We start from the raw sequence: 14,872 nt of genomic DNA on the forward strand, positions 1-14,872 counted from the left end.
CCACCTATACAAGGAAATTCCAAAGATGTTTATTGGAAATGGAATGTTCCCGCTTTCCCTGGAGGGATGAATCCTGCTTACACAATTTCAGAAATTCACAAATTGACAGGAGCCATGCCTTGGGGACCCCAAAATGTACCTTGGGGGTACATTCTGCAAGAGTCTAACCAGCTAAACCACACTGCTTGCCATTGAGAGCACTGTCTGGCAAGTCTTCCCATTCCTTGTGCAGCGAGGACCACCCTACCCTTTGGGTTGCAGGGTTAACTGGAGCTGAGTGGAAAGTCCATGCCCCAAGTGGTCTGCCCTTCTAAGCCCTGCCAATCAGCAGTGCCCTGGAGTACTGCAGAGCCACCTGGCTCAGGAACCGGACTATAGAGCCTGCCACAGAGCAAGGGCTCGTTTTTGACATTCCTTTGCCAAACATCTCACCTTCCTGTGAGTTTTCCCCAACTGACAAATGGCTAAATTGTCAATTGAGGAGTCCTGTAGCTCAGTGGTTAGAGCGCTCGCTTTGCAAGCGAGAGACTTGGGTTTGATTCCCGACAGGGCGAAACCTTGGGCAGGTTTCCTTACTCCACACGCGTGACAATAATCCCTCAAGAAAAAAAAACAATGATAAATCGGTCACTTCAATCCACGACTGTTTGTGGGAAACTGCTGTGCACCATTGGCTGCTGCATTTCGCCCACAAATATACAGTCAATTCACTTAACAGTCTATTTTAGAAGACGTGAAAAGCACTATATCAAATGCAAGGATTATTATAATAATTAAATGTACGATTAGATTGGTCTTCACTCTCAAATGAATAACTACTTAAATATAGGCTTTGTGAAGGCCCTGACGTACTATTTGATAAAATATTGGCTGTGTGGCAAGATCAATAGTAGTTTGAAGAAAATTTACTGCTTTGTTTTGTTTGCATACCTGAAAGGCAGATTCAAAAGATTTACAAATTCTTCCAAATATTTCTTCAGAAAGATTGAGTTAGTTTTCATCACTTGAATTTTTTCATAAATATTAAGTATGCTACATGGACCCGATTTTAAAAATCTTTAGTCACAAGATCCTCAGAACTAGGCATTTCATATGTTAACCAGAATACCTTATTGTTTGAAACTAATATTAAGAAAATCCTCCTCTTGAGCAATTAAGAACTGTGAACATATTGCACGCTTATGGTCAGGCCAATATTGCTGTTTTAATACAACACTACTCCTTGCATCTCTATTGCTTCAACCTCTATAAATTTCTCCACCAGGCAAGCTGGAGGCATGCACCTACAGAGAATGACCGAAAATATGTTTTTTCTCCACAATGTTTTAGTGTGCGATGAAGTAAATCAATGGTTTGCCAAGAAATTAGCTCTGCAGCAACATATACAACGGTGCCAGTTGAAGAAAGCACTTCAATTGTTACAATGACAGCCCATTCAGTTATCTTCACCTTTGCACTTGGATAAGAACATGGATACTGTAGACACAAGGAAGCAAACTGCAGGCTGGCTATTATATATGTTTTTTAAAAAATCATAAATATTAATAGGAAAAATATGATTCAACCTCAAGTATTCATCAGCTACTAAGATCAATCCTCCAATCATATGTTGCACCAAATGGGAAAAGTGGGTTACTAGCAAGGATTCATATAACTATAAAATCCAGCTCCAGATCTCATCAGCAAGAGTTGTGTTCAATTGCTGAGCAAGTATCATTCATATCTTCTGTAACATTGTTGAAACAAATTCTTCATATGAACACATGATTATCTTCAGTTCAAAATATCGTCAATAACTTTTTAAAAAAATATATCAACTGAATAAAAAAACGTTGAAGCCAAGCTTTACGTGTAGTTTACCCTGCCCTCCATTATGATTTACTCTTTCATACACAGACATCATCAAAACTATTACTTGACAGCACAGTAAAAATTCTGTAAAAAACTGGAAACAATTTATACTCTGAAGATGATCTAAATCAGTTAAATGTTATTCCTCAGATATATGGATCTGTAAACTGTTTTCTGAATCTTCCCCATGGTGCATCATTTACCTATAGAAAAATAAATTCAAAGCTTTGGGGAGTAGGGAGAAACGTTAAAAATGTCCTACTACCTCTATTAATTAAATCAGCATGTTCAAGGAATATATAAAAAGTAATTGGTACAAATCATTAAAACATTGCTCACCCATACCAAGTGCTGGGTGGAAAAGATAATTATTTTGCATATGATGGTGTCATTGATGTAACTAGTTTGTGAACCAGTCTCATGCTATCTGTAACTCATACCAATAGATGGACTAGAGTCAATAGGTCCTCCCCACCTCTGACTGTGGTTTGGAGGGGGCTTTGGAAAAATTTTGTTTGTGTGCAGAGGTTCCACGGAGTTCAACACAATCTCTGAAGATATGGGATGTTCAAAACGTTCCATCATTTGAATAATCTTCTCACGTGGAACTCGATGTTTATTCCTCCTATAAAAGCAGTATAACTGGTTACTGAACATGTCAAAAGCTTAGCTGTGATATTAAAAAGCATACTTAGAATAAGAGCAGCACCCTTTTCTCAACCTTGCATCCAACATCACAAGCGCAAACAGGTAATCCCGAAACCAAACTAGCTTGACACATTTCAAATTTTACTCCTCTACATTTTATTTTCTTGTGTTCCAGAAGACAGCAAAGAGCAGAAATGAAAATAACAGGTGGTAAACCATAGACACAAACTCTTGACCTAACAATGCCTTCTGCTTCTGACCATACTGCAGCTTGGATTCTTTCACTGCAGTCTAATGACTAATCAGTCACGACAGAACAGATTCTTGTCCCTAAACTGGACAAGCTGTAAACAGTGCCTTAAAAAAAATCCACAAAATTATTCTATGCAACTGTGTTGAGTTGTCTTTCCACACAGAGTCCAACAAAGACTGCTCAATGTGGTGTGTTGCTTTACTACTGTTGAACAAGCTGGAATGTTAAGAGTAGGCTGTAACCAAGATTCACCTTTCCATCAAAAGCCCAACAGAGGCTGCTCAGAGTGGTGTGTTGCTTTACCACTGCGGAGCAAGCTGATAAGATGGAATATTAGAGGAGGGTTACAGTTAAGGATTACCTGATCTCTGATGAGTTATGGCCCAGCTGTTCCAGGTATTGTTTAATGGTGGAGGGTGAAAGAGAAAAAAGGGGAAAGAGAAAAATCACAAGCTGCTTGGAGCCACTTTCACACACCTCAAGAGAGGCTAGTCATGCAGTAGCATTGACAGAAGTTTGGGGTCAGGTGGCTTGCTTACCCTCTTGGATTAGGAGGGTCTGCAAAGCAACACAATCAAGAAGCAGAAGAAAGATTTTTTCCTAGAAAATAAAACAGAAGAACATGGAATTTGTTCAAGGCCATTTTAAGGAGGTGGAAATAAAATGCATTCCTACAAGGAAAGAGAAATACAGCAAAACCAACCCTGAATAGTGAGCGAAACAAACTTAATGGATAAGAAGGACAAACGGGATTATTAAGTGATGAAAAGAAGCAAAAAACACTGAACCCTGGGATTCATATAAGCAACATTTGAGGCTAATTATAACAATCATATAATAATCCTTGCATTTGATTCAGCCCCGTATCACGTCTTCAAGACGGGTTCCTACTTTCTGCTAGGTAAATAGAGGCATGAGGAGTAAGATAACTTGTCTAAGGATTCGGCCTGCAGGAAATCGAACCCAGGTCTTCTCGCTTGATAGGCGAGTGCTCCCAACAACAAAGCTACAGGACTCTATTACAGGATTAATTAAAACTATTAGATGAAGAGTCTTAGAAAAGAAATCTGTCAAGAGTAACGAATAGTATTCAATCAAATTTTTTAGAAGTAGGCGCAAGCTTTAAGGACAAAATAGATCATTTAAACAATAAATTAACTGTTCAAAATTAGGAGATGCCAGATGTGTGAAAAATCCACTAACTGTGTCTCAGGGATCTTAGCGCATGTGTAAAAAATTAGAAAATATACAAGGCACCCAGTTTAAATAGGATGATTATAGAATCTTCAAGAAAATGTTAGAGGAAATAAGTAAGATCCTGGTTAAACTATTCAGAACTCAAACATGGGAACTGTACAATGTTATCCTGTTATTCAAAAAGGGAGAGAAAGAGAGAGAGGGGAACCACTTGGAAATTATGGGTCAGTTAACCCAACAACAAAAGTAGGAATAATCCTTGGAACAATAAAACCATCTACACTACAAAAGTGCATCTATTTTCAAATGTTAAGAAGGAAAATAATTATGATAAGATCATTCATTTCATCACTGAAAGTTTCTCATTAATTTAAAGCTGTTATTAACAAAGCACATCAGTCAGCCAGTGAGGGTTGGGATCTCACCACATTTCAACATAGGATCAATTTTGTGCAGGGATCAGAGAAGGCTACGTATTAAAGTCTCACAGAAAAGGAGCATACGCTTTCTTTGCATTTTGGTATTCCAAAGGCACAATATCGGCATCAAATTATTGGCAAATGTTGCACAAGTGCTTTTGTTTGTGCATGTGTGTTGTGCTATCAGCATGGTTGTGCCTAACTAATTTTCCTCTCCCTATTCCAAAGCACAAAGGCTAATTGTAGTGCTCCAATTAACTTGGCTGAGAGTAACTAATTCAGACAGAAATTAAAAATCCAACTTTCTGGTCTGTAAGACTTCCATATTTGGTGGTGCCTTTCCTACTAAGCCATTGGGATGTCTCTTAACACATTTGCATCAGTGTAAACAGTCAGCCAACTATCTTTCTTCCATGGAAATAATTTCAGTAACATTGTAAGTTCCAGCATCTTAAAAATATTATAAAATTTAATGTAGAGTTATTCTACTAGATGTGCATCCAGACCTCTAAAACATCCTGGAATATTTAAATAAAAAATAAAATGAAAAAAGCCATTCACTTCATTAAGCCTCCCAAATATGTAAATATTTAATTTGGTCAATTATACACGAGAATTATTGTGAACCTAAAGAAGATAAGTCTTCTTACATTTGGCAGTTTCAAAACATTGGATAGATTCATCTGTACAATACAGTATTTAAAAGTAAAACTCAACCACAAGATGTGGCATACATCACAACCCAACATTCACTATTTGGTCCGAGCACGGATTTCCCAATGACACTGTCCATATATGGCACACTGCAGCTTCCTACAAAGCCACATCTGAAATGTTTGATGCAAGGTTAAAAAAACTCAAATTAAAAATAAATGTGCAAGTTCTTACTTTTCCAGCTCTGAAACATCAAATTTCCACCATGTATCTGGCTCCTGAAAATCCACCCGGTAACCTCGGTCTGCAGCCTATTACAATAGTTCTCAGCATCAGAACTAAGCATTTCATAGATCAGTAACTCTACAGCAAACTATTATTTTTTTACAAAACATAACTTTACATACTTGGAAACTAGAACCAAACTCTTGGAAATTTTCCATTTTGCACCTTGGAACTAGAACATCACATGTCTATATGTGTGTATGTATATACACATATATATATGTAAAATATATTAGCTACAATAAAGTTGTGATAATTAAATAATTTCAAAATTCTTAAAACACATTTTATCTAACTTACAGAATTCACTCTGATGTACAATTACCTATATCAGAAAGTGATGAACACTATTTATTCCAAATTAATCCTCATCCAAAAGACATCTTAAGTTATTTAGAAGATTTTCTTTTCTCCTAAATATGCAGCCTTGCATTGTAATTAGAGTTAGAATACTATTATTGCTACAAAAATTATCAATACAGTCAACTAAAGATGAAACTACGTTTCAAAAATACATAACAATTACATTTGTATAGCGCCTTTCACATTGGGAGTCTCAACACACTGGACAGTCAGGGATTTGGACTTGAGCAAGGGGTTGGGATCGGGGGGGTGGAGGGCAGGGAGGTTAAGGGTAGGAGAGTGGATGAAGGCACGGTCAAAGAGGAGGGTTTTGAGACGTGCCTTGAAGGAGGCAAGGAAGGGAGCAAGACGAAGGCTCTGTGGGATGGGGTTCCAAAGGGTGAGGGCAGAGAGGCTCAAGACCCAAACGCCAATGATGGGGAGGGCCGGGCGGAGGATGTGGAGCAGGTCATAGCCCGCTGAGCAGAGGGAGCAGACAGGTTGATATGGGGTTAGCGGGTCATAGAGGTAGGAAGGAGCAAGGCTTTGGAGGGCCTTGGAGGTGAGGACAAGGGTTTTGAACTCGATGCTCTGGGGTTTGGTGAGCCAGTGGAGCCAGGTGAGCTTGGGGGTGATAGGGTCACAGAGCCTGGTGCGGAAGAGGAAACGAGCTGCAGAGTTCTGGATGATCTGCAGCTTGTGGAGGGAAGGGTTGGGAAGGCTGACGAGCAGGGAGTTGTCGTAGTCGAACCTAGATGTGACAAATGTGTGGCATATAGACCTTACCATTTCCACATATGGCTTCATTTCCCACGCTTGGATATTTGTATTATCTATAATTACAGGTGTCACACCTTCATCCATAATTTGTTTAGCTGTTAAAAAAATGATACAAGTTACATTAAACACCTGAGTTATCATTTTGTGAACAAATCTTCATATCTCAAACCAATTTCCGCCTTGAAATAAATAACATAATAATCCTTGCATTTGATATAGCGCCTTATCATGTCATTGAGACGTCTCAAAGCGCTTCACAAAATATATTGGAAAGTGGATTAACTGTGTATTTTGTGGGTGAAATGCAGCAGCCAGCAGGTGCAGTAAAGTTCAATTGCTACAAAATATAGTAGCTTTTTGTCACATCTTTAAATAGAGGACTGCATACAACAAATTTGAAATAGCCTGTATATTTTTCTTCTTTCAGTCCAAAAGACTATTTTTTTAAAAAAACTCCAAATTTCTCTGGGGCATTAATTCCATTTCTTGATTCACCTAATCACATCCTTAATAAAAATAGAAAAGGAACTCCCCCTGCCAGTTTATATTATCTCCTCCATATGACTCAAATTTACCTCTCAATGCAACCTAAAATAATATCAGCCAAACATGTGTACAACTTGGAACAAAGAGCTCAGGCTCATAGCTGCTGGACTGCCCTAGAAATTTTGCTTTTTAAAAAAAATTCTCAATGGCTCATTTGTCACTATCCAGTGTGACAAAGTAGAAGCTCCCTTGATTTAATCCATCCCCAAACAACGCTGATCCAGCCGATTTCAGCGAGGAGAGAAACTGAGGTTCCACAACTACCCTCAGTTAACAGGGAGGAAATTAGCTCGGGTTCCCGACCCCGACTATTATCCCAGTGTCTTCTGACAAGCACTGTCCAGACTTACACGTGAAGAACAGCTAGTAGGGTGAAAGCAGTCCGATCCCATGGAACTATATTCCAGCTCATGCCTTCAGGACAGGAAGAAACAATTCAAATTTAAAAAACATAAAATTGAAAATTATTTTCAACAACTGCATTGCTTGAAATAGCTAGACACCAAAGAGGTGTAGCTATCTTTTCAAAATTGTTGTTTGACTGCCAGCTAGCAGTTCACTTCAAGTTTTTTTGTTCAGTTAAAAACTGATCCTGCTAATTCGCAGTTAGAAGCCATTAATCTGAAGATAAATCTGAGACCGCTTGAAAAAGGATAGATTTCCCAACACAGTCGTAAGGTGCAAGACGACCTCAACAACGAAAAAAAATTCTTAAGTATTATGCCTTGGAATCATGATCAGAAGCAATGCTGAATGATGCTTCGTTACAACACTACTCTGAAGTTAGCTTGGAAATTAGGACACTGAGCTAGCCATCGCAGCATCAATCCCATTATACCCAGAACAGTACAGTACAGTACAGCACACGACTCGTCAACAGCACGGAGGGAACCGTATCTCACGAGAAGCAACATATCTCATCAGAACAATCACATTACCCAAATCAACCATTTTATAAAAAGCTTTGACATGTTACTCACTTCTAGATTACCTTTGATCAGGAAATACCGTTAACATCTCATCTCTGAAGTCCACTAAGCAAAGTCCACTCCACAGGAATAAGAGTGTTTTTTTAATAGAAGTAATTCAATCAGATCAGCCAAATCCTTAACTGGACCATAATCAATGCCTAATTAAAGCATGTATGATTATTATTTTACGGTAGTAATTTTAGAAATGTTAAATTATCTCAAAATACATTTACCCCTATCAAATAGTAGCCTAATTAAAAAAAGGCCAAAAATACATTTAACATCCAACTATAGTATCAAAAATTAGTTTATCTAAGCCAAAAACTCTTTTTAAACATTAAAATACTGCAAATATAATAACTGATATTACGATAAAATAATTTAGCAATTTTGAAATCATCATATCTATAATTTTAACCTATTGTCTATACATTACAAAAAAAGGTTTATTGCACTGCACCTACTTTAAAGCTGGGAGAAGTACAAAATGACTGCTTGTTTTGAACTTTTTGTTCATTTTGCTTATGTTTAGACAATCCTTAAGCACCTGTTTGGCTTTCATGATTTTACAACTCGCTTTCAGAAATGTTTGCAATGCAAACTACTGAAAATGTTATGAAAAGAGACAGGTGTGATGGGCTTCGAATGAATCATATGAACTTTTAAACTGATTCTTATTTTATACTCTAGTCCAGCCTGGTCCAACAGGTGACCCACGAACCACAACCAGCCTGGGGGATCTCATCCGGCCAGAGACCATTTCCAACATTAGGCCATCTGCTCCCTTCCTCCCCACGAACTGTACTCTCATGGCAGTGGCAGGAGCCGGCATTTGCTAGGACATAATGCCAGTGATTACTGCAGTCTATCAGGAAGCCTCTCCCAAGCTGAGGGAGGGGCTTCCTGATAGGCAAGCAGGTCTCCTTATCCACCGTCTCCCAGTTGATGGTATTTGAATTCTAGTGGCATCCGATTTCAGGAACAAAGCTCAAAATTAAAACGATTGATCTAACTATAATTTGATATGAAAATGCATTGGGTGGATACTAAAACCATAGCATTGGCATCAAAGAAACATTCAAGNAAAAAAAGTATCCGTGAATGAATTCTGTTTTCCCATTTGGTTTCCATGCATTTACATACTAGCTTCAATGATCACTTGCATGAGACCTACTGATTCAAAATGTAACAACATTTCCAAAAAGACAAACAGCCATCCAAATAAATAGAAAACAATTAATTACATAGGAACATAGGAATTAGGAGCAGGAGTAGGCATTTCAGCCCCTCGAGCCTGCCCTGCCATTCACTGGAATTTCACATTGAAATTATTCATACCTCTTTCCTGATTCCATTCATGAGCTTCGCCAAGCAAACTGGAGTTAAACCAGTAACTTCCATCCCGAAGGAAATAATCATCTGTGGTTAACACCACACCACTAGGATTCTGGGCTAATATATCCCTATAGGTAACAATATTGAAAATTAGTTATTCAGACAATTGAGAGAACTGCAAAAATTATGCAGCAAATTATCCCCCAAACAATTTGCATTTGTATAAGATACATGCCTCAAATTGTGGTATTCAAAAAGGGCAGAAAAACAGATTTGCAGTATGGGCTAAAGAGATACAATAATAACTTAAATATTTATGGTGCCTTTCACACAGGGTTAGGGTGCTTAACTTGAGGTTGACGCTGAGATGGAAGAGGGGAGATGAAGCATAGTCAAAGAGGAAGATCTTCATGTGCAATCTGAGGACAGGCAAAGAGGGGGCAAGGGAGAGGAAATGAGGCAGAGTTCCAGAGCTTAGTAGCTAAAAGCACACCCACTGATTGTGCAGCAGAAGGTACTAGGGATTGCACAAGGTCAGAGCCAGCTAAACAAAAGGGACCAAGTAGAGGAGTGGGGTGTAAGCAGGTGGGAGAGGGAGAGAAAGCTGTTTTTAGAGAAGAGGCTATACCTTTAACATGCTGATGAAAGCTGAGGGAGTGGAAAAAACAGATTTTTGAAGAAAATAGAGGACAAGTGGTGGTTGAAGGCTTTGAACACAGGTTGTTTTGCATTTTCCTTGCATTCCAAAATAATAGGACTATTTCATCAGATGACATACTGCTCAATATGTTCCAGCCATATCTGACTGTGGGTGACCAGGGCAGTTTGATGCTATTTGTATACACTTTAGGTAGACTTCACATTTCAGTTTGTGGAGACAGTTGATGTACTGTGGGAATCTGGGTTGATGGGAAATTGCTTGCAATGTGGATGAAAATTAATCGAGGCATTGAGTTTTGTCAAATAACAACCAAAGAGAAAGGAGTTTAGAGTTTATGTTGGTGTCTTGTGAGGGAGCCAGGGATAGCTTTTTCCAAGAGCATAAAGAAAGTTTGGAGGGATTAGAAATAGGCAGGGCAATTTCTGCAGCTGAGGAAATTGAACAAATCACCAGATAAATCCTAAAAGGTAATCAATACCAACCAATCAGAGATGTTGGGTGGGGAGAGAGAAACAGGGAAAAAGAGAATGAGAAGAAAAAGGGGAAAATACTTAACCCTAGTGAGTTTATGATAAGAGATTATAGATTTGTCAAAATATAAAGACAATTTATTTGGATTATTCAAGATAACTAGATAAAAAATAATTAGCAGACAAATGCTGCCCCCTCCTCATGTCTATAATGTTAAAACTGAAGAACAAGAATGGACAAAAATGGAATAAGGTGTTCATTATAGAATATAAAGATCAATTTCCTTCATCATTAATTGTTTTGATAAGTTATCAAACAAGATTAGCATTATCTTATACTGTACTACAAATGTAGAATTCCCCTACAGTGTAATTAAAATCATCTCAAATTAATACATAAAGTGCTACAGCCAAATTACCTCTTCAATGTGTAACTAGGGGATTGGGGCCTCTTCTGATGAGCCATAGCACTTCATCTTAGATGATGGAAAATCTGATATATAATCTGCCAACTCTGACGCTTGAGCCTCAATTGGCTAAACATTTGGAGCCTGTTCTAAATAATGGAACTAAACAAGCCAATAATTGGACTTCTGATCCAGTAACTAGTTCATTCAAAAATTCTAATGCAAGAATAGGCTGAATAAGAACGCCAATCAATATATTAGTTGGAAAAACTACATAAATATCCATGCAAGTTTAAACATTTTCCACTAAGTCAATTCTTTTCCATAGATCTGTTTCTTTCCACTACCAAGTCTAATGTAGGATTTTTTTTAAAGTTACAAAACATTCATGTTAAGCTTACTGTGATAGTGTGGTTTTTCCAGAGCCTGGTAGGCCACGCATAAATATGAGGACCTTGTAGTTATACCACATATTACGCAGTCTTAAAAGTTGCTCTGGTTGCTGGTATTGTTGATACAATCTTGACTGGAACTTTGTCCTGTGCTCAGGACCATAGTCGTGTAAAGTGTGTCCAAGCTGTGGACCATAGTCACCAAAAGGAAGTTGTGACATAATACGAATCCGATTGTCTGATGCAAACAATGCACTGTTCCAATCACTGCTGCTATGTCCGTTATTTAAAAGCCTTCCATCATTAGAGTAAGGCAACATTCGCACTGGTGGGACATTGCTTCGTTGATAATTTAATTGCATATTGAATCTTGGTAAAGGTGGTCCCCGAGGTACTATGAATGCTTGTGCCTGGCTCTGATGAGCCCTCGAGAGGGGTCTGGTATTATTCCAATGGACAGATTGTGAATGTACATTAGAGGCAATTTCTGAATTGCTCCAATTCTGATATTCATTTGCTCCATTATCCAGGTACCGTTCAATACCGTCCCGTAGAGCACCTTTAATAGTCGTCTTAGGTTTCTTAGGCAGCCTACGTTCACTTTTCCTACCAGTGTTATTTTCTCTCTCATGGTCCATTGCACCATTTTTAGAACTTTGTTCGCAAATCATTGAACCATGAACACTTTCATCAATAGTTTCATTTTCAATTTTTTCCAATTCTTCATAAAAGAGACTCAATTCATTTTCAAACTCAGGTTTCTTTTCAGGTACTGTGATGGGTTCACTCCGATTACAATGTTTATCGTTTTCATCTTTCTGCTCGCTAGATGTTGTTGAGGAATTTTTTTCATTACCTTCTTCCTCTGAGTTTTCAGTGCTGCACTGCGAAGGAATATCCTTTTCATTTTGCTGCTCAGATTCCTGTTCAATTATTTCTTTCTGAAATATCTCAGTAGCAGACTCAGTTTTTAGCTTCTTGGAAGATGGTTCAATTGTTTCTCCATTACTTGCTTCCAGTGGACTGGTGTTCACTTCCACAACATCAGACATCTGAAAAACAATGTATTGGTTAAACAGAATTTTTTTTAAAAAGTCAAAAATGGAAAGTTTATACAAAACAATGCGATTCAACTAAGTGCTTTTTGTAAGTTTGTTAAAATAACTAAAAATACAAATCAAAGCAATTTCAGTATATTTCGAAGTTTTTTTTGAAAATAATAAAAAGAATAATTGTGCATTTGATATTGCACCTTAACACTTTGTTGAGACATCTTAAAGCGCTTCCCAGAATATGCAGAGTCCTGTAGCTCAGTGGTTAGAGCACTCGCTTTGCAAGCGAGAGACTGAGTTCAATTCCAGGCAGAGGGCGAAACCTTGGGCAAGTTTCCTTACTCCACACAGAGCCTAATAATAATCCCTCCAAAACCAAAAACAATAATAAATTGGTCATTTTCAATCTACGACTGTTTGTGGGACATTGCTGTGCGCAATTGGCTGCCGCGTTCGCCCACAAATATACAGTCAATTCACTTTACAGTGTGTTCTGTGAAGCGCTTTGGGACGTCCTCCCGACATGAAAAGCTCTATATCAAATGCAAGGATTATTATTATTATTATATTGTAAAGTAGATTGACTGTGTATTTCCGACTTATACAATTTGCCTGCAACTCAGACTTCACGAAAGTCATATTAAATCGCTTTTCACCCACAAAGTAGTCAACTCACTTCGCAGCATATTCTGTGAAGCGCTTCGAGATGCCTCAAAGATGTGATAAGGCGCTATATCAAATGCAAGGATTGTTATCATTATTGTTATTATTGTTGCTGTTGTGCTTCGCCGAATCTGAATCGAACAAGATATGGATCGACTCAAAGAGTAAGTAAAACCTTCGGAACTATCAGTCATGAAGACGTGCAGCAACAACAACTTGTATTTATGTAGCGCCCTTCCCCTGGGGCAGCATTACATGCTCGTACACAAGCAGGACATGTGCTGAAGCGGGACATGTGCTGAAGCGGGACACGTGCTGAAGCGGGACACGTGCTGAAGCGGGACACGTGCTGAAGCGGGACACGTGCTGAAGCGGGACACGTGCTGAAGCGGGACACGTGCTGAAGCGGGACACGTGCTGAAGCGGGACACGTGCTGAAGCGGGACACGTGCTGAAGCGGGACACGTGCTGAAGCGGGACACGTGCTGAAGCGGGACACGTGCTGAAGCGGGACACGTGCTGAAGCGGGACACGTGCTGAAGCGGGACACGTGCTGAAGCGGGACACGTGCTGAAGCGGGACACGTGCTGAAGCGGGACACGTGCTGAAGCGGGACACGTGCTGAAGCGGGACACGTGCTGAAGCGGGACACGTGCTGAAGCGGGACACGTGCTGAAGCGGGACACGTGCTGAAGCGGGACACGTGCTGAAGCGGGACACGTGCTGAAGCGGGACACGTGCTGAAGCGGGACACGTGCTGAAGCGGGACACGTGCTGAAGCGGGACACGTGCTGAAGCGGGACACGTGCTGAAGCGGGACACGTGCTGAAGCGGGACACGTGCTGAAGCGGGACACGTGCTGAAGCGGGACACGTGCTGAAGCGGGACACGTGCTGAAGCGGGACACGTGCTGAAGCAGGACACGTGCTGAAGCAGGACACGTGCTGAAGCGGGACACGTGCTGAAGCGGGACACGTGCTGAAGCAGGACACAGCCGTGTTGCCCTCCCAACTGCTGAAAAGCAAAAGGGCTTCCAATGAACTGAAACGAAGTGCAACTAACAGGTGCGCGTGCGCACGCGGCCGGGCCTCCCCACCCCCCCCCCCACCACCGGGCGGGGGAGGGGGAGGAGCGCGCACACGGACCACGTGACCCACGACAATGGCGCACGAGCCGGCGACCAACTGTCACCTTGAGCCCCGCGTCCGCCATTCCTTCACAACCCGAGCGGCTGATTGTTCACCGACTATCCCACACGTCAAATAAAAACAACGAACCGACTCCCGGAACACCCCCCCCGCCCCCCCCTCTCTCTTCCCCGCCCGCTCACTGGTTTCTCGCCTCTCCTCGACTTCTGAGAGCCGAACCCCGCTGAAAGCGCCGCTCCTGGGCCTGAGCCTCGAAATAATCTCCTCGCGTGAGCCTTAACCAGGAGAAACCGTTGAATCTCAACGAAGACAAACTGTGTCCCTCGTACCGTCAGGAGGAGGGGGAAAAAAACGCGTTTATCCGTAGACACAGCGAGGCCTCGTCTTACGCCATAAATAACATACCGATCCGGTCCGACGTCACCTCCGCCCGCACAGCCTTCTGGGAGACGTAGTCCGCGATGGACCCCCATTTGATCTGTTAGGCAAATCAAACGTGAGGGCGGGGCCCGTATTCAGATAGAAATCACTGCACAAGGCCGACAGGAGGAAATAATAATGTATAATAATAATAATCCTTGCGTTTGATATAGCGCCTTATCACGTATTTGCAGAATACACTGTATATTTTGATTGACTGTATATTTTGTGGGTGAAGCCTCATCCTCGCTTTCAAGGCCCCCCCCCCACGGCCCTGCCCCCTCCTCCATCAGAACCTGCTGACCCCCTGTCAACCTGTCCGCTCCCTCCGGTCAGCGGGCTCCGGTCTGCTCCATGTCTCCCCCCGACCCACCCTAC

At 40.7% G+C, this 14,872-nt stretch overlaps 1 protein-coding gene across 2 annotated transcripts; it reads right to left on the reverse strand.

Annotated features, from left to right (window-relative positions):
* Window positions 1-760: 760 nt before the first annotated feature.
* On the reverse strand, window positions 761-14,561 carry LOC103177205 (NEDD4-binding protein 2-like 2). Of its 2 annotated transcripts, XM_007891280.2 has the most exons (6): window positions 14,480-14,560; window positions 11,221-12,263; window positions 9,285-9,409; window positions 6,436-6,524; window positions 5,257-5,333; window positions 761-2,476 (listed from the first exon to the last, which is right to left on the reverse strand). In XM_007891280.2, the coding sequence occupies exons 2-6, from the start codon at window positions 12,261-12,263 to the stop codon at window positions 2,275-2,277; spliced, it is 1,536 nt and encodes a 511-aa protein (XP_007889471.2). In that variant the 5' UTR covers window positions 14,480-14,560; the 3' UTR covers window positions 761-2,274. The 2 variants fall into 2 exon arrangements, with proteins under 2 accessions (XP_007889471.2, XP_042190267.1); XM_042334333.1 differs by lacking the exons at window positions 761-2,476; window positions 5,257-5,333 and adding an exon at window positions 7,326-7,389 and having other exon boundaries at window positions 6,460-6,524; window positions 14,480-14,561.
* Window positions 14,562-14,872: the final 311 nt, after the last annotated feature.

Source organism: Callorhinchus milii, unplaced genomic scaffold (genome assembly GCF_018977255.1).
Source record: "Callorhinchus milii isolate IMCB2004 unplaced genomic scaffold, IMCB_Cmil_1.0 Scaffold4, whole genome shotgun sequence".
NCBI lineage: Eukaryota > Metazoa > Chordata > Chondrichthyes > Chimaeriformes > Callorhinchidae > Callorhinchus > Callorhinchus milii.

Coding starts and splice junctions, on each gene's coding strand:
- LOC103177205 (XM_007891280.2), bottom strand. CDS start 12,263: ATGTCTGATGTTGTGGAAGTGAACACCAGTCCACTGGAAGCAAGTAAT. Junction 5,334..6,435: donor TGAAGCCATATGTGGAAATG/GTAAGGTCTATA, acceptor CTATTGTAATAG/GCTGCAGACCGAGGTTACCG. Junction 2,477..5,256: donor GATGTTTCAGAGCTGGAAAA/GTAAGAACTTGC, acceptor CTGCTTTTATAG/GAGGAATAAACATCGAGTTC.